The 20,952-nt window shown below is 36.1% G+C and overlaps 1 protein-coding gene across 1 annotated transcript in view; it reads right to left on the bottom strand.

Moving 5' to 3' along the window:
• Positions 1–20,250, bottom strand: part of LOC110021239 (exocyst complex component SEC8) — a 92,176-nt gene extending 71,926 nt beyond the window's left edge. The window contains exons 1-9 of the mRNA XM_020719655.1: positions 19,845–20,250; positions 18,650–18,721; positions 13,625–13,837; positions 13,330–13,503; positions 12,599–12,703; positions 11,167–11,276; positions 10,678–10,857; positions 8,699–8,840; positions 8,502–8,608 (exon numbers count right to left, since the gene is read on the bottom strand). Of these exons, the coding sequence (XP_020575314.1) occupies positions 8,502–8,608; positions 8,699–8,840; positions 10,678–10,857; positions 11,167–11,276; positions 12,599–12,703; positions 13,330–13,503; positions 13,625–13,837; positions 18,650–18,712 (1,094 nt within the window). The 5' untranslated portion in view covers positions 18,713–18,721; positions 19,845–20,250. The remainder of the gene's footprint in view (positions 1–8,501; positions 8,609–8,698; positions 8,841–10,677; positions 10,858–11,166; positions 11,277–12,598; positions 12,704–13,329; positions 13,504–13,624; positions 13,838–18,649; positions 18,722–19,844) is intronic.
• Positions 20,251–20,952: the final 702 nt, after the last annotated feature.

Genomic DNA, 20,952 nt, shown 5'->3' on the forward strand with positions numbered 1-20,952 from the left:
ATAAGTCTGGGCGAAAGCCATAGAGGTGCAGCGTAGCAGAGCAGAGAGTGAAAACCTGAAACTGGGAGCATGAGCGAAAGCCCCTGCGATCTCAGAGAAAAGAGGAAAGAGCGGCGAAGCCCCTGCTATCAGCTTGAGACCGAGGACGACACAGCCGTCGCAGCCCAACGTAAGAGCAGAAACGAAACTGTCATGCGAGCAGAGACGCACGAGCAGAAATGAAACTGAAACAGGGAGCAAGAGCGGCTAATCCCCTGCGATCAGCTCGAGCCCGAGGACGACGCAGCTAACGCACGAGCAGAGACGCAAAAGCAGACACGAAGTCGACGTGTGACAGCAGCGACAACGTTGAGAGAGTTAGACCGAAGAGAAGCAGTGGAGTAATAACCAGGGATCACCATGGCAAAACACTAGCAAAGCGTGAGCACGAGCGCCATATTATCTATGTATATATATGATATATATATTGAAACGCCCAAGGGCAAATTTTATTGAAATTGAAAAGGTAGATAAAGGTTGTATGAGAGGACCCAATAAAGGCGCCCTACCCATACGATACACAGACACTAACATCCTAAAAAAGATAAAACTCTAAAATTCAAAACTCGCAGAAAACAAGTTGCTAAGGACGAGCCAGCTTGGTCTTGCCCCTGCCTCTGGTTCTAAAAACAGAGTCAGCTAACAAATTGTTATTGTTGAGTGTCGTGTCTGAAGTTATTAAAATATCATTCATTAAGTTCCCAAGCTGGGGTGTGCCTCCATTCTTCTTTTTCTTCCTAGATGTGTATATTTGTCATTCCTCATCCAAAGACTGACTCATCTGATCGGTGTGGTCAACAGATTGTTGGGCATGTAGGAGTATGTAGAAGAGGATGAGCTCCTAGCTCCTTACTATCAGTGACAACATTCTCATTCTGAAGAGATGGTAAACATGTCTCCTCAGCACCTGATGCTTCCTGAGGATGTAGAGCTGTGATACTATCCTGAGTGCAATAAATCAGTCGGAAGAACAGAAACAGTGGGGCAGGCAGTGATAGAGACTGTATCCTTTAGAGGTAAGGTAAGGATATCCTTTAGAGGTAAGGATCCTGCAGTATTATTTTCAACAGTGATAGAGACTGTAAGTGAACCATCTGCCAATACATCAGTCGGAAGAACAGAAACAGTATTGTCTCTGGTAGTGGGAGGGAGAGGTGGCATCGTGTCAACCAGTGTTTCAATAGTCTGTGGAATTCTGTGGAATGCACTCGTGGAATGCACTCGGGAGCGAAAGAGGGACAGGCATGATGTGGGGCAGATCCAGTAGCATTTTTACTTTGAGGTTTTAGATTCGGATGCAAATGATAACATTGAAAAAGAGAGTGTCCAAACATACGGCAGTGAGTGCAATAAAGAGGTATCTGTTCAAGTTCTGTGTGCTACCAAAATCTCTGATGCTGTGTGACAATCCATATCTCTCCCGAAAAAGGTAAAGTAATATCTCGTTCTATCAAAATTCTAACTTCAAAAGGCCGAGTCAGATTCAATGTAGGCGTATCAGTTTTGACAGTTTTGAATCAGTTTTGAAAGGTTTACCGTATACCATCGCTAAAGCAAAGAGGAGCTCTTGATCGTAAAGATGAACCTTCAAACCTGGCAAGCGCAACCAAACAGGAATGGTAGAAAGTTCAGTACGAAGGTCAAAATCCACAGTCCATTTTAAAACCTTCATCACCTGGTTGTCTATTCGAAGGAGCATTCTCGCAAACAAATGGGCGTAGTCTTCATCATTTGATAATTGGATGAGAATGTGCCGATCATCCAATTTACCAATCTCCCAACCCCTTTCAGCTTCATTTGCTCAAAATCCTTTCGAATTAGCTCAAGTTTAGGGTTTCCATAAAGAAACTTACCTACTAAGAACAGTCGGCAGGGCGCAACTAGGGTTGAGATCTCGGCCTCTGTGAGAAAGATTGCAGGTTTGTAGTTTTTACGGGATGTTTTTTTGAGAAACCCGATTTCAACCTTAAGAGCAAAAGTATCGTGGTAACGTTGCGGAAACATATTCGAAAGATGGCCGCCGCCATGAGGCGGAACCAAGCAGAGCGGCGAGACGACGACATTCGTTGGAATAAAAAATATTTGTTTATATATATATATAATAGAAAATTTAAGTGGGATTAGATAAAGTACAACAATGGAAATTTTTTAGCAAATTAAAATAATTTAAATTATTAAATTTGTAATAACATAATCAATAAAATTAAATCTTAATTTATTTTAGGTGTTTCATTTTAGAAGAGTCGGCGTCAAGGTAAATCAATTAGCATATTAATCGACATCGATGTGAGTACTCATATTCTTTTGTTATATTAATATTTTGTTTCTCCACGACAAAAAAATATTTATTGTACTATTATAGTACTGCATACCCATGACTTATGGTTCTACTGAATTTTGTTTATATTGCAAGAATGACATGCGTACTCAGCTTTGTTTAGAATATTCTAGATATTAGATCTTGTACAAGAATATTGAATATGGAAATGAGAATTAAATATTATTATTGTATTCTTGTAAGTGTATAATTAACTATGATAAAGTCGCATCTTTATAGTAATAGTGAGAGAAGACTAAGGTAATCGTGCACAAATATGAAAAATACTATTGATATTAAAGTGCTAAAGTGTTACAATTTATAGACGGCGCCTCTATGACAGTTGCATAGATATAGAAAGATATTGGCATGTGATTGATATAGTAAGATCCATTGATAACATCTCAAATATTAATATTGATTCATTAAAAATTAACTAACATATATATTATTTTTTTCTCTTTGTATTGTTGTAGTTTAAGAATATTAATATTCACTAGCTTGTTTAGCTCATTATTAATTTAAACTAGCTTGTCAAATTAATTAAGTGATTGAAAGATGAGAGACAAAAAGGATAATATTTATAGAAGATACGGAAAATCAGTAACGATGTAAATTTAAATTAACCACTTTAGTTTAATTTGATCAGTGTCTCTTTCATTTGTTAATAGTTAAGAAATATTTAATTCTCACCGTCCGACCGTATGTTCCTGCCTTGGTTAATTTCAAGCCCCGAGTTGAATCGTGAAAAAATTGATATTAGAGACAAGGTTTAAACTAACTAAAGTAATCTTGATAAATTTGTCAATAGAATAATTGTAAGAAAATTTTCATAAAAATTTAAAATGTATAATTAACACAAACTAATAAATATATCTATTTTAGAATAGTGATACCCTCAAAATTAAAGAAAAATGTAGTCTGATAGAAAATTTATAGATAAATCATGTCAACCTATTTAAAAAAAAAAATGACTTGAGTTCTCTTTATATATTTTGATCAAGAAATTTTTATAAGTGAGGAAGATTATAGGATTCTGTTTCATTTACCCGGAAGAAGAATTGAAGAGTCGAACATCAGTGAAAATAAGGGAAACGAGAAAATTGAAGAAGAGGAAGTGAAGAGTCGGGCAGTCAAAGAAGGTAAAAGAATCGAATAGTCAAGAAGATGAAAAGAGGGAAGTTGACTCGATAAGGGTCAAGAAATATTTTCACGTATTAATTGACGCGAAAGAAACCACTTAACTGGGAGTCGAACGATGTGGAAGATGTCCTAGTTGGTGACGAGGAGGCCTGAGAAGGTATCAGCATCGAGCTTTGAGGGGTTCGGTGCAAAGGAGAAACAATAAGAAGCAAAGCCAAGCATTGCACACAGGGAAGAGGTCGCGCTGACGTCGATGTCGAGCCGCGGTAGAAGAAGCAGAAAAGCAAGATGTTGGGGAGGAAATCTCGTGCGTGTGATTTAGCCCTCGCGAGAAGAGAAGAAGCTCTCATGGGTAGAAGATCGGTGCCGCGTGGATTAGGGCTTGTCGAGGTAAGCTTTTATAAAATTAAAGTTAATTAATTTAATAATAAAATTAATAGTAATATATATATATATATATATGGAGCTTGACTATATATGTGTGTATGTATATAAATATATGTATGTATATATGTATATATGTATGTATATAAATATATGTATGTATATAAATATAAATAGAAAATTTAAGCAAAATTATATAAAGTAAAATAACATAAATTTTAGCTAATTAAAATAAATTAAATTATTATATTTGTAATAATACAGTCAAAAAAATTAAATTTTAATGTGAATACCATATTTATTTGAGGCATTCCATTTTAGAAACGTCAATGTCAAGGCAACGCAAACAACAGATTAATTCACATCGAGGTGAGTACTCATATTTTTTTGTTATATTAATATTTTGTTTCTCTTCGGCCAAATACATTTACAGTTACTATTACAGTACTGCAAACTCATGAATTATAGTTCTAATGAATTTTATTCTCAATTTTGTTTAGATTATCGTAGATATTGAATCTTGTACCAAAATATTAACTATTATGCAAATAAGAATGAAATACTATTATTATATGTTTATATGTGTGTGATTGATTATAATAGAGTTACATGTTTATAGTACTAGTACGGGAACACTGAGGTACTCGTGCACGTATATGGAAAAAGATATTGATTTTAAAGTGCATTAAGTGCTACAATTTATAAACGGTGTTCTTGTGACGATTGTACAAATATAGAATTATAGTAGTAAGCTATTGATAGAGTAATATTCATTGATAGCATCTCATATGTTAATATTGATTTATTAAAATTGTAAGTGACAAACATTTTGCTTTTTTATTTTTTGCATTGTTGTAGTTTAGGAAAATGAGTATTCACTGGGTTGTTTAGCTTATTATTATTTTAAACTAATTTTTCAAATTAATTAAGCGATTAAAAAATAAGCGATATAATAGATAATGTTTATAGAAGAAGCAGAAAACCAGTAACGAGGTAAATTTAAATATATTGTTTTAATTAAATCTGATTGGCAACTATTTCATTTGTTAAATAGAAAATTTAATCCCCACCGCCAGACCATCTGTTTCAGCTTTGGATAATTTCAAGCTCCGAGTCATGTCGTGACGTGGAGCCTCGTCACTCTAGTCGGATTTTTTTTCTCTGAGTTCATCTGCATTTTGCACTACTTCAACCAATCAACATTTACATGTGCATGTCGTAACAGCTTTTTGATAGGCCCTTTATAACTAGAGGCACTTTTTTCATAAGATATGGATTGAATCGCCATTATCCAAATGTTAGCAGGTGGGATTTTAAAATGTCATCATATTGTTCCGCTTGCTAGATTTTTGGACATAAATTCTCTAAATGTTTAAGGCTCATCCCCAGCTTAGAAATCATGTATTTAAGCTGCATAACATTACACATAAGAATCCATCGGTGGAAGCTCGCCTTTTTTAATAGTTCAAATCAATTCTCAAAACCTGGATATGGGTTTAGCTCCTGCTCAAGAAAAAGTAGTTGTTGTTCCTGCTTCTCCTAACCCCTTGGTTTTGATCACTTCATTTAATATTGAAATTATCCATCATAATTCTAAGTTCTTAAAAGGACTCAACTTTATTCCTTTGGCGAACAAAATGATGAAGTTCTAATTCAGATTACAGCAATTAGAGTGTTGACTCTCAAATGGATAAAATCATAAAAAACTTATGGTCACTTTCCTAGCTTTACTAGACATTAAGCTAGACAAACCAAATGACTACAGCTTTCTTTTGCCTGGTTTTACTTTTCTTTTCGCTCAAGCACCCTCCTTTTTAAATACATTTAATGTATTCATATCATTATCTAGTTAATATATTTAGCCGATTAAAAAAATTATGACAATTTCTTTTTTAGGAACTGAATTTCTAAATAAATAAAATAATAACTAAATTTCTTTCTAAATAGCAAATTGTACATTTTTTTTTTTTTTTTTTTTTGTAAAATGTAAAGCTTAGGCATAAACTAAACTCTTAACAAAAACTAAACTCTTAACAAAAACTAAAAGCTTAGCATGACGCATAAAATTTCAAGAGAAAAAAAAATCCCAGCTAATCAGAACCCAAACAATGAACTAACAAATACACACAACTCATCACAGTAGAAATCGTGTAGACCTAAAACAACACTAATGAAAATCATAATTTATTAATTATTTGATTTCCATAGCCACAGCATCTACAAGTTTGATCTATCAATAACCAGATAAGTTACAAAAACACACTTCTCCTAGGAATCACACGCCATGTTCTTATTTTTAGTGCACAAATATCTTATCCTCCCATCATATTACATCCTTTATTTCAGTGCCCCAAGCATCTAATGAGATAATAGTATGTCTCTAGCATCAGAAGCGGACAAGTAATAATGCTCAATGGTACTCCTATCCGACAATCCTTTCGAGACTTATAACACTGGAAATGCCTATCCTTATACAATAACCTCCTCCTCCTAAGTGCTCCAACTGAGTAATTCTTGGCTGTCCCAAACCTAATCAGCAAAAGTGTAAACAAAGAATCACGTAGTAAAAATTAACTAGAAATGTTACTCATTCTACTGCTACAAATACTTGGAACACTAAGCGAAAGAATCTGAAGTGGGATAAGAATTTGAAGAATAATAACAGGATAATAAGAACTGAATAAATCTTTCGTATTGCATTGCCTTGGAATTACTAAACCAGCAATGGAGCACATAAATGCAAAGCTAAAAATATTTTGGAAGCAATTTTTTCAATATTCATTCAGCATTTCAAAAAACCAAGTCCAAGTATTTTGATATTGAAAAGCTGTATGCAACAAAACAAAACACCTTAAACCACCAGCAGTTGATAATCATAAATTGTACATAAATTCGTCCCAGAAAAAAAGGCCGGTGCAGGGGAGAGCTGGGTCTGCAGCTTGGCACATTTTGGTTAATGGAGGCAAGAGCCTTGGGAACAGTATTAGATGAAAAATTGGAAACGGAGGTATGGTCAATATTTTGAGGCAAATTTGGATAATAGATCTCCCCGTTATAAGATTCCCAACGTTCATAAATATCAATTGCGAGGGAGATGTTTGTGTTGCGGATCTAATTCTAGATGGACAATGGTGTGATGTCCAAATGAGGTACTTAGGGTTGGAGCTGATAGCTCTTGTTAAAAGAGTACAGCCATTGAGCAGCGGTCAGAGTGACAAAGCTGCAGTCTTCCCCTTGCTATCCGACAATACTACTAACAAAATTGTATGCACCATATTGTTCGGTAATGAACCCGCGGGCACCTTATGGCTGGAAAAATTGCATCTTAATCCTAGGGATTGTCTATTCCGGCGGTGGATCCTTCATGATGCTGTCCCTAATTCTTGGCTGGTTTTGTGCCCATGGGGATGCAATGATGATGAAGATATTAACCATATTGTGTCCTGGTGTAAGTGTTAAAAGGAAATTTTGAAAGTGCTGAGGAAATGGGGGTTTCCTATACCTGAAATCGACTCAATTGAGCAAGCCACTGACATTTTAGCTACCTTGTCAAATACCATGATTATTGTGGGTCCAATCTATTGTACAGCTGTATACTTGAGTTGGTGAAGCAGAAATGCAAGGAAGCATGGCCGTCCCTTTGGGGCCCCAACTATTTTGGCCGCTTTGGTTCTGGAGGCTCTCACTAAAACGTTTAGCCATCCAAAGCTGGAGCAATGGAGCACTTTAGATTAAAATAAATGCGGATGGTACTCTCCTCCAAAATTGTGAAGCAGGCATTGGCTTTGCGGTTCGGCAGGAACAGGGACATCTCGTGGTTGCTGGTGGGTGTAAAGTGATGCATTGGGATTCCTCCAGAAATGAGCTGGAGGCCATTTTGGATATCAGAAATTGGTTGGAGTGATGGATCTACGAGATGAAAGCTGTAATCATCAAAGGAGACAAAGTGAATGTCATCCAACTCAGCCAACAAAGTATGAAGGAAAGAACTTGGAAGAGCCGAATACAGTTGACAAGTTTGCTTTTTTTACACTTTTAGAATCCTTTTTGTCGGTTGATTTTGAGTATCCTCCCTTTTTTGGTCTGTTTTGAGAGAGGATGTTTTTTTTCTTTTGACTAGCAGTTGGCTCAGTTTTTGTTGCCTGGGCATTTTGTACGCTTTTCCTTTTATTAATGCAAAATGCAATATTTCACAGAAAGAAACCTTGTCACTACACGCTGACAACATCATCACCGTGTTTGTTTCTCATCACTGAAGCAACCAAAATGACAAATGATAATTCAAAAAAAAATCATCTTAAAAAAATATTCAAATTGATCCTTCCTCCAACAATTAACATAAGACTGCAGATGAAAATAGCGGTGCTCTTTGCATTAAATGATCAATAAAATAGCAAATAAGGCAGGAACAATGTGTATTGTTTCTAACTTGTTATAAAAGCGCTATTAAAATATGTCAAAACTTAGTACTCTCGTAAACCCATAAATTACAGAAAGTTAAATGAAAAAAAATCTTATAAAAGCCAAAAGGTAGATTCATGTAAATACAAAGGAACCGGGCATGTTATTACGACTGAAAGGAAAATTACATTATTGAAATAAGGTGGATGCTCCCTACCATATTATTGCACCTGCCGCAGCAACTTTGCCAAGCATGTAAAGACATTCAACTAATGTTTGTAAATACTTAACACTAAGGGAAGCATCATTTTTTCTCACTGATTCCTACAAACATAAGACCATAAGAAAAGTAGAGTTAATTAAGAATAACTTCGTTTTCAAAATATGATCTATTAAATAATCAGTAGACTTAACAATAAACTCATCCGGAGTTGCAGCTGAAAGCCATGATGGAATTTGAAGAGAAATGCTTCGAGTATCCTTCAGATGCCCATCAGAAGTACCTCCATCAGTAACATCAAAACTACTCTCATCATCATGACCATCAACAGAGGAACTGGAAATAGCATCATCAGCAGAGATAAAGTCTTAAAATAAGAAAAGGTAAAGCTTATATAAGATCATAAACAGCAACATCTGACAGCTATCACATTTCAATAAATGAATAAACATAACTACAGGCAGATAATATCTTATCCCATCAAAAGAAAATTGATAATTTTTTCTACTCAATTTACTTCTCATTTTTTTTATCTCCGTGCTCTCAAGACAACTAATTTTTTTAAGTCTACTGCAGGATGAAACATTAACTTATTTGATTTTGCATTTGGTTTGATGCCTAATAACATATTTTAGATGAAAGAAGATACACAAATTGATAGAAATTTAATAAAGATTGCAACTTAGGATTTAAATTAAGGACAATGACTACAATTTTCACAAGTCACTCAAAAAAAATATATGACATCCAGCCATCATTAAGCATAAACCACTTATTATTTTCATCTCTTGATATTAAACTAAATATCCATAAAAATTTTAGAACTTCCATTCCCAACTATTTCTTTCTTGTTAGAACAAAATCAGCTTTATTGGTTTTCGCTTTAGACTAAATGATCAAACTTTTAATCAGTTTGAATGGCACACCTAACTATGTCAAATTTTTATATTAATTATATATACAAACAAAATAAATCAACAACCCATGTATATAACGCCCGCCATTTAAAATTTTATACGCATTGTATAATCTGCCGACATTGGATAATATATTGAATAATATGCTAACAAATTTAAGAAACAAAGTTACATGCATGAGTTGGGAAATTCACTGGCATCATGACCAAGAGTGTAAATTAACTAATGCATTTGATGGTAGCTCAACAATTTATTGGTTATAGCTAAGTAATGCTTATTTAATAAACTATATGTGCAAATGGAATACAGCTTATGAAGCTTGATAATTATAAAACAAAAGCCATAGTAGGCTAGCTTGATTGTTTATGTTGAAAAAAATGCTATTTAGTGGCTCAAGAAGTAGCCGGATATGAGCTTGATGGAATAACCTTTTGACATTTGGCTAAAAACTTTTTTAAAGAATCAACTAATTACTGTTTAGTGCTTGTTTGCTTCATCTATAATAGAAGATGTTAGTAGAAGCACATGTACGATAAGAGAACTGATAAGGTGTCTCATTTTCATTGTACAGAGACTATTTAGTTAAATCTTTTTAGTTAAATCTTGCATTTAAAAATAAAAATTAATAGCGACAAGATTAGGTCAAGCCATATGAAAAATAAAAAAAACTATGAATAAATTTAAGCTAGGGAGTGATGTTATCTAATTAATCATTTATTCAAGCTCAAATCGAGCCACGATTAGTTTGGTTCAATAAATGCTAGACTCTGCCCAATCAAATAATAAATGAATAAACTTGAATAATATTTTAAGTGTCGGGTCATGTTTAAGCATAGCTGAGCTAGAAAAGCTTTAACCTTGAGCAATGAAGTGACCCATTTGCATCAACATTTTTACACCTCGCGTTTGCATGGAACAGTCAATCTGGACATGAAATAAATAATGTGCATCTGAAGGTATGATCTCGGTTTAATGTCATGTGACTTGCTAACTTATTTAATACATGTTGTTATAGGATAATCGTTAGGTTTATGTTGAAGAATAATGTTTCAAATTAAGTCATTGCTAATAACAGCATAATAAAAATCAGGATTTCAATATTATATAGAAAGACTAATTAATAAAATTTAGTGAAAAACTAAGTTTTGACTTGGATACAAAGATCACAAGCGCAACTCAGTTGAGGTATAAAATAATATACTAAAAAACATGCATTCATCACTCAAGTATTTAAACCATGGTGTTTCAAAGCCTACCCCCCATCAATAGAAATGGATCTAAAAGATCCATCAACAAACCCTGAGCCGCTTAAGGGATAATCAGCCTTTATAGATCTGGTTCTCTTTGAAATTGGATGTGAATTGCTCACTGAAAATGCAACAGCAGTCGTACTTGGCACTTCATCATCCTTATCTGGCATGTTTAAACCAGCTGAGCTGAAGAAAACAAACAGTTTTACAAAAACAACAGTAAATATAGATTCAGAAACTTCTAATCAGAGATCAAATGAATGGTTCTGACCAAAATAATGCCTACAGTATAATAAGCTAAATCAATAAAAACATTAACAGAACATGAAAAGTAGGGTAAAGTTATACAAAATCATGCACAAACTGATGTTGGAAAACCATAATATTCCATGTGAAAAGCAGGATAAAAAACAGTACAAATGCACATTGCACCAATCTAAGAAATTATCGTATATACGTAAGTAAGAAGTTAGTAAGATCATTAAACGCAGGTACCTGTATTCACCCTTGTTGTAAAGATGACTGTGTAAATCTTCCAGAACTTTATAGAAAAGTACACCGCGTAACTTGGTTAATTCTGACCGAACATCATGAAGAGCACCAACCTAAGAAATTATATTAATATGAGTGTCGTCTAGATTACTGATTCCAAGAAAGGCAACGTAAATATAGAAGGACCAATCATTAGTAGTTCTTAAGCAAATCTAAAAAAAATAAAGAAAATCAAGATCAGGGACGGATATTGAAATGCATATTTTCTGGGCAACAGTTAGCAGCCACCACAATATGAAGGATCGACTACTTGTAGAAAAGATAGTATCTCTATTATCATCATTTCAGTAGCAAGATGTAGAAAATGGGGTATTATGCGCAATAAGGAATTCATAGAGTCTCATACTGTCTTCATAGAGGAGGCTACCCCTTAATAATGATGCTGCCTTCATTACAATTTGAAGTTGAGAACAACACAGGTTTGGAGAAATCAATTTTAGAACAAGATATTTCAAAAGTATCAATATACATACTTAAAATAAAATAGTCTACAGTATTTAACAAATAAAAATCTAGAGAGTAGACATTATTTAGCAAATAATGCAAACAAACGGTATCTAAGAAAATAAAGAAAATGAAGAATTTGTTCATGCTAAGACTTTATTTTATTTTTTTATATTTTTTTCTGTCAATTTTTTTCAAATCTAATTTCTCAATCAAAACTTCTACTGTCTTCCCAAAAAAAAATTTTCCAAGGAAAATTTTGAGAAGAAAAAAGTTTTAATGTTTTTCCATCTAAATAGGCACTTTTTTTTTTCTTTCCTACCACAAAAGCAATTAAAAGGCTGTTCTAAACTAATCCTAGGTGAACAAACTGTAAATGCCATTTTTTAAAACAATTTTTGTTTATACCAGAAAAACTGGTTAATAAAAATGCAAACCACCTTAAGAACTCAAAAGAATTAATTGGTACAATATCATGAAGTATCATATAGCAATGCAAGAACAGCTTTTCATTAAGTTAACAAAAGAGTTTGGAATACCAACTAAAGCTTTTAGCAATTAGATCATAGCAGCAACATAAATCATTCAAGTATTAGAACTCTATGAAATTGGACATTATATTTTAAATCCTATATGTAAGTTTAATAACGATATCAAAATTGATTTTTAAGACGGGCTTTATATGAAACAAGTCCTTAGTGCTCCCATAGAAACTGAATAATTACATCTCAAACGTGCAGACCATAGTCAAGAAACCAAGGAGGTGCATATGCAGTATAGTGCTTTCCATCACAAGTTTCTCCTATGAATAAAAAATTGTGTTGTCCAATTTAATAAAAGCAAAGCAGCATTGAAGTGTTACAAAAAAGGAACTTAAATAAACTTGAGTGCGAATAAACAAAGATCCCAAGTAATGACTAATAATACCAACCACTTGAAGACCTTCCCTCTCAAGCATCAATGATGACTGAACATGCAATTGAACAGCTGCATATAGTTGCTTTTCTGCAATAAGCTTCTCAATTCGAGAAGGAACCTGCCATGATGTCTATCTTATCAGTGTTCATGAATATCAAGTTATATGCTTTTTGGGTTTCACAAGATGAAATAATTTTACATATTGCATTTTACTATAAATAGGCTAAAATATGAATTTTCATAAACATGGGACCCTAACCAGTTTAAAGCACTGCATATGCTATAAACATAAATTGATATGAATATCATGATTGGAACAAATAAATTACATGGGATATGTGAAATTATGTCAATTATAACCATGCTAGGGTTTTCTTTATTAACTTTTCTATTTCTTTAAGGCAAAACCAGCCATGCATTTTAGGAAGTTAGGCCACAAAAGCTTTCAAAATAAAGCAACATAAAATCATTCTTCCCACATATTGTGTAACTAGGGTTTGATTACTCGAATGTCATGACAGTCAAAGTTGCTAGTAAACACCCTCAACCCAAATGTCCACGAAAAATTAAAACTAGAAGAAACAGGAACAGAAAGTAGAGAATAGGATTGAACAATAACAATACTCGAAAACTCGAATGTAATTTCCATGTTGCATGAAAGAGCAGTAAGGAACTTGAAAAATATTCACCATAGAAAAAAAATGCATGCATGCATGCAAAAATAAGTTGGACGATACCACAAACCTTTGCTACACCGTCAATTTGATCCAGCAGAGATAACATGTGGCGAAGCGTAAGAGACCGATACCACATTTGACGCAGTTGCTTATTGCGAGAGCTAAGACGTTTCTTCGCTTCTGCCATGTCAGCTTTTAATAAGGTAATACTTTCAGCAGATTCACTAAATAGCCGCAAGATCTACATATTGTGATTGAAAACAAGTCAAAAAATATGCTAGAGTGAAGAAGAGGAACGCATACTCACAAAGGAAATGGAGCATAAAATGGAAAAGAGTTAATGACAGGTAAAAAAGACTAACTTGGGAGTAATTCTGAATCGCTTTATTGAAGCCATGATGATAAGCGTGAACAACTTCATCCACAACATCTTCAATAAGGTCACTTTGTTCCTTCAAGAACTGGACTTCACCCTCACGGTCCCTTGATGTCAAGATATGGACCACATGAGGCAATGAGTCAAAGCGTGCAGCGGCCCAACTTTCATCTATTCTTGAGAGTCCTTCTCTTAAGTACTGCAAAGAAAACATTACTTTAAAAGACAGAAAAAATAATGATCAAAATGAAGTTGATTCGATCAAATACTTTCCAAACAATGTATAAAATTAACATATTAAACTTCCAGTGGAGATGATACAAGTTTAAGGATGTTGAAATGTGACTACTACAAATATAAAAATGCAAGCATCATTCTTTGATCTCCCAATTTAAGCTACAGCATCGGGAAATGCAATTAAAGGTAAAATAATATCATATTTTAAAAACTACAAGAACAAGAATTACAGTCCCTAACCTAAAAAGAATTTGCTTTTAAATCCACACATTGATACCGAAAATAACCAACAACAGGAATATCAAATATTATTACAGAATTCAAAATTAAGGAAATAAAAAAACTCATGCGGAAATAAAAATAGCACAGACATGGCATAAATGCAACTAAGGTTGAATCCCAAAGATGTGGTGGATGGTTCGGCAGGTCGAAGGGGCATGTTAGGTGATTGTGGTTGTTGATGGTGGGATGTTGGAAGCTGTCTGTGGGAGTAGGGCAACAGGAGGGGAGGAAGGCTGCGCTAGAAGAGTAGTTGGCTCTGGACAGCTGGACAAAAGTCAAGGCGGCAGAAGTGGCAGTTCTAGAAACCGGAATGGCGAGGAGGTGGCAAAGCATATGGCCACGGCCAGCTGGAACAGAAGTCAATGGCTGTTCTGATGGCTGGAACAGCAGGTAGGCAGCAAGGGAGGTGGCTATGAGGTGGCTGGAACAACAAGAAATGGGCAGGGAGTTAGTCCTGAAGACTGGGGCTGTGGCAAGGTGACTCGGAAGAGGAGGTTGGGTGGCTGGTTGTGAGGAAGGAACAATGGATAGGGGTTGCAGCCGGATTGGAAAGGCGGGACTGCAGAAAAATAGCCAAGGAGGGCTGTTTCCGGGCGGCTGCAATAGGTACGGTGACAACGGAGGAAAGGGAAGTCTAGAATAACCACCACTTCGAAACGAGATACAATTGGAGCACCACTCGCCCTTAAATACAGCCCTAAAAGGGAGGAAGAGACAACGATGGCTGCCCCAACAGAAAACTCACCAAAAACCGCCCTAAAACACGAAGAAACAACATATATAATACTAGAGTGGCTAAGAAGTGGCCCCTATCTAGTCGACGGCAATCTTATTCAATCAGGTGGGCTAGTAAGCCCTTGGTTTGCCTAGACCAAGCGGTCCCGGACCGTGCATCAAGCGATCCCGCGGGAAACAAATGCCCGTTTCAATCTCCCAAGTTTGGTGAAACTTCAACCTCAGCCATCAAAGCTCATGTTTCCTCATAGTAATGGAGTCAATTTAGGCACGTTGAAGGTAGAGGAGCAGTTGCAGCCCGCCGGGTTTAGAGAGTCTTCGACTGCATCGATATAGACACACGGATCCCACGGACGGTTGCATTATTCCCCAAAACACCTGAGATGTTTTCCCACTTGCAAATAGTCATCCATATCGATCCAACCATCCAACGGTACACTGCTGAACTAAACTAAGACTTTGTGCCTAATATGCTCTATAGGGTCTTCCAAAAGCAGTCCAAGGTGGGTTCAACCCTAACTGACGTGAGGACAGACTGCTCCCTCTAATGGTGGCAGCTCTGGCAGCCAGTTGTCAGTAAAAATATCCTAGAACTTTCTCTATAGTGGTTACCCCATGTCTGAAATCAGCTCATCAGCCTTGCTATACTTGATCATCATCAAACTCGACCTCAATGGGCTTCTCCGTTAGCAAGAGCACATGTAACCTCGAATTCTACAAAAGATAGGAGATTTATGTGTTTTCCATCCTTGGTAAATGAATTAGAATTCTTAAATCCATCGTGTTGAGTTTAGATATCAAACTGTTATGGCCTCCCCAACAAGATGTGACAGGAGTCCATAGACACCACTTCACACCACACCTAACCCTGAAGCTAATTTCCAATAAAAAACTCCACAAGGAAGCTATTGTCAATGCTGACCATATTCATCTTCTTCAATCACCTCAAGGAATACTGCTGGAAATGCCTCAGGGTCATAAGGCTCAACTTGTCCGTCATCTGTGTGGACGCCACATATTTACTGCAACTTCCATCGATTATGAGGCTGCATGCATTTCCCTTCACTGTGAACCAGGTATAATTTTTTTTTTTTTGTGGCGAAGCCACTGCTGCTCCTTCATAACCTCAGTTTGAAGCGCAAATCAAACGACAAGCACCTCGCCCTCATCTGCTAGAAGCTAGTATTCCTTACACTGTTCTTTAGTTGCTTCCTCGTCGATCACTTCCTCCACTGCATCCTATTCGATGACGGAAACAAATTTGCATATCGAACAACTAGAAATGATGTGTCCATATCAGTGGCAACTAAAGCATTTCCTAGTTGTAACTATGTTGGGAGTGTTACTCTTCTCATATCTTATCTCACTTTGGGCAGCCTGTCAATTTCTTGGCCAGTCTTCTCAACTTCCTTATGCGTGCTCTTAATGATGTCTTAAGGTGTGGGTGGATATCTGAAAGGCGGTGAGTGTCTTCCATGCTTCTGTTGTCACTCCACCTTCAGTTACAAAGTCTAAACATCACTCAATATTTAATAAGGTTGTAGTTGGACCGCATTTTTGATTGAAGGCTTCAGGCCCCCCAAATACCTAGTTGTCGTGTGCTTTTTTGTATTTGTTAGCTCATACTTCAGCTTAAGCTGCATAAATTCCACTATGTACTCTTCTACTTATAGTTCCCTCTACTCTACTACAGGTGGTGGAGCTTCAGCTTCAAGAAATTATGCTAGCAATAGTGGGGGTATGTATTATCGCTGCATCGCCTTCTTCATCTGCCATGTAGTGATCTTCTCCCATCCTTTTCTTCATTTCTCCCTCCGCAGATTCTCCCACCACAACTAGTAGCTTTTTTCAGATTGATGGTAGTGAACTTCACTCTTCTGTCACTCATACCTTTTCTATTCAAAGATTCCTCAACGATCAGCAACCACTTAACGAATTAATCTGGATTCATTCTATCTCAAAATCTGGTATCCAACTCCTAAGTTCTCTATATCCTCCAACAAATACTTTCTCTTTCACCCTCCTCTAATAATGCATCTAGAAGCATCGAAGTTGATTCTTCTCTTCATTGAAATTATCCCTACAAAAAAAATTCAGATGTTTCTCTCGCTCTCCTCCTTGGATCTCACTATCAAGGCTGACAATGACCTCTTCCTAGTCTTGTCCTCAATTTCATCGAGTCGTAACACTCAGCGGAGTTATCCTCATATCTCTTCCATGGTAAACACCCGATTGACGTCTGACATTTATCTTCTCGGCGGCATGATTAGTGTTTGGATTTGCGTAGGTAGGTGTATGGATGTGATGTCGGGTCGGAAAGAAAAACTTTGGGTTAGATATGGTGGTTTAGATAACTCTAGGATGTAACTAGGGTTATGTTAACTTTGATACCAAATGATGTTGGAGTTAACCAAGAAAAATGAGAAAATTAAATATTATAGTTGAATTTAAAAGTAGGAAAATACAAAAAAAGAAATAGTAACAGACACGACATAAATGCAATGAAGGTTGTATCCAAAGGTGTGGGCAATGGCAAAGGGTTGTTCTGATGGCTAGAACAACATGTAGGCGGCAAGGGAGGTGGATGTGGTGCGGTCGAAACAGTAGGTAATGGGCAAGAGTTGGTTCTTAAGGCTGGGGCCACGGCAAGGTGACAAGAAAAAGGATGTTGGGTGGCTGGCAGCAAGGAAGGAATGGTAGAAAGGGGTTGCAATTGGACCGAAAAGGCGGGATAAAAGAAAAAAAGACAATAAGAGTGGTTTATGGGTGGCTGCAGCAGGTACAGCGACATCAGCAGTGGAGGGAAGCAAAGGAAAGGGAAGTTAAAGATAATCACCACCTCGAATTGAGATACTGTTGGAGCCCCACTCTTATCAAGGGGCAACAATCCTATGCAATCTAATGGGTGGTTGGCCCTTTGTTTGCCTGGACCAAGTAATCTCAGGTCATGCATCATGTGATCCCACGGGAACAGACGCCTACATCAGGCGTACAGAGTGCTAAACAATATGAATATACTAGAAAGGGGAAGAATCAGTTAAATGAAAATATGGATCCAAGCAAGACTGAAAGAAAAATACAATCGATATTGCAAGAATGAAATAAGCGGCTTCAGTTCAAAAATATCACAAGAATTTTGTAGTAAACAATCAAGATAAAACCTACTTTTGATGAATAAGTGGCTTCAGTTAGCATAAGAAATTTTAAATAAAAAAAAGTTCACATGGAAATTCGTCATAAATTCAATTTTGAGGCCTCAGCAACCAAAACCTAAGCAATATATGATAAAATACATTAAAAAAAAACAAAAACAGAATAAGAACCTTTGGAATTGAGAAATAACAATTTAAAAAGCTATATAAATGTTAACATCGCTTATATGGAAACCTAAACAGCAGTGCATTATCATTTGCTCATTTAGGAAAACAATCATTTAGGACTAAATTCCAAATATATCATAGCAACTATTGTTCAAAACTTCTTAGAAAATGCTCGTGACGGGTAGAAATCATTAACACTATTTTTCTAGCGGCAAACCAATATTCATGATATCAACTTAAAAGAAACCTTCGGCAATCTTAATTAGGAATCCCAATTACGATTTATTCACTGAATTCAATTCAATGAAGTTCCAAGGTCCTATTTCCAACCAAATATGATATTATTAAACAAAGAATGGCAACAAAAAAATATCATCAATGCAGCGTTAAAATCAAAGAAAAGAGAAAATAGGACAACATTAAACAGTAATTCTTACAGCCTTGTCAGCAGGAATAGGCAGCCCATCAAAAATCCCTCCTTTAGCATGGTGGAAACTCATTGTGTTGCTCTACATGCAAATAACGAAATTCAGCAAATGTTAGCAAAATTTTCATTCAAACCTTAGAATGAAAGAAATGATGACCAATGTCCAACAAGACAAAAATCACTACCAAATCATTGAAGTTATTTGAGGATTGTTTGGTTGGAAGTAATAAGAATACATGCATTTTCAAAAGCAAAATAAATGCAAGTGTATCCAAAAAACTCATAGTTTTTCGTTCGGCAGTGAAGTAAATACAGGGATTTTTCTTTCTTCTTTTGAATTTGGTACAAAGAACAAAGTATGATGGTTGGCTAACATGTGGTACTATAATCAACTCCCGGCATGCTATATAAAATTTTATGGTTATAAACATTTTTTTTATGAACTATTTGATTTCTACCCAACTCTATGTCACCACAAAACTCGTCCAAATAAGACGATCATTTTTCACTGTCTTGTAATTGCTACGCCAACTTTACACATCTAATCTAACAAAAAGTTAATTAAAACATGAACTCTAATGTTCAGGGGCTGTTTGGTAGCCGGTTTTAAGCAAAATTTATGCAGGACTTAAGCTAAATCCTGCAAACGGCAAAATGCATCTCCATAAATCCTGAGATTTGGTAAATCCTAAAATGACGCTGATTCGCCGTAAATCCAGGATTGAGTAAATCCCGTGACTAGGCGGATTTAGTAAATCCGGGACGAGCGAAGAGGAAGAATTGTGCGAAATGGCTTACCTTCCTCAATGGTCTCCGGAAGGAGCGGAGCGGAAGGATGAGAAAGATGGGAGTTTGGGTGGTCTATGTACGCCGTGATCCCGCCGTTGCCTTCCCAGGTAGCTCTAATGGCAACTGTATCGTGGAGGTTTGTTCACGAAGGCGATGGTTTGGAGCTAAACCGGGACGGGTAGGGAGATAACCGAGGGTTTGGGCGGAGATGTGAAGTTTGGGCGAAACCAGGAGAGGGTGAGGATGTAGGTGAGGGTTTCGGTTTCGGTTTCGGAGAGAAATTTATCATTGCAAAAATCATCTCACCGCCAACCATAAAAAAATTCAAATCTCATTGGTATTAAAGAGAAAATTTTATCACTGCCATAACAACGAAAATTCACTGACAGAACTTTCAAAAGAGCAAAAGAAAAAACCTGAGATCAAGAAGATATGTAAAACGGGAGGCTGGAAGATGGTGCTCAGAGCGCGAATAGGAACCCGGAGACGGCTGTTAGGGCGACGATGGGGGCTTGAACAGCGTCAGGTGACCGGTACAAGTGCGCGGACAGGGGATAAGGCTCCGACGGGAGGTAGCAGACAGCAGCGTAGTGCGCCGACGGGTGCTGCTTTCGACACGGTTTCGAGGGAGGTTACTGCAGCTGTGTGCCCGGGATAGCGAGAGGAGGGGTCGAAGATAGACACGGGTTAGCCAGATTCGCAGCAGAAGCGAGCTGATCTGTGGTGAATCCGGCAAGTTGCAGGATAGAAAGGGAAGAGCAAGAGCGTAGATTTGCAAGATGCATCTTGTTCTCAGCCCGCTTTGGGATATGGCCAGATTGACTGCTTCCATGTTGCCCAGGTGGGGCGGGGTAGGCTCGGAATTAGATGGGCCAAGCCCGGTAATAGGAATTTTAGTGTTTAGGGTTATTTATTTTGAAGGGGATTTACACTAATTTTAATAAATTATTATTTATTCTATATATGAGAAGAAGTATGATCAGAAATGCCCAATAATAATAATAACTAAAAAAATATAACTGATATTTTCTTTCTCGATTAAATATGCCTAAGTGTTTCTTTCCTAAAGCAAAATATTCTCATTTTTTATTCTTAAATACTTCTTTAAGTTTGACGTGTAAAAATTAGTTTGAACACAGTTCGAATAAGATTCATAAAAGTAAGAGCGAAATCAACCTCCTTTTTAAGAAGAGCAAATTTCTTATATTAAAAAAATATAAATAAATCAAGTATATAGCACAATTCAAAAAAACTATTGTCTTTCATTGTCAATGATAAATTAAAACATATTACAAACATTTTAATTTATTTTGCATATTTTCATAATATTGCATAACAGCTTCATTCGAAATCAAATCAAATACATCTTTTTCAATATACAGTACGAGATAATTATTAAGTAAGTCATCACTCATTCACTGCATAATCAATTTTTGATATTTTTCATTGCAGAAGATGCTCTCTCAATTATAGCAATAACGACTGGTAAAGTTAAAGCCAATATAGTAAGTCTATAAATTAATC

This window comes from Phalaenopsis equestris, unplaced genomic scaffold (genome assembly GCF_001263595.1).
Source record: "Phalaenopsis equestris unplaced genomic scaffold, ASM126359v1 Scaffold000125, whole genome shotgun sequence".
Classification (NCBI taxonomy): Eukaryota; Viridiplantae; Streptophyta; class Magnoliopsida; order Asparagales; family Orchidaceae; genus Phalaenopsis; species Phalaenopsis equestris.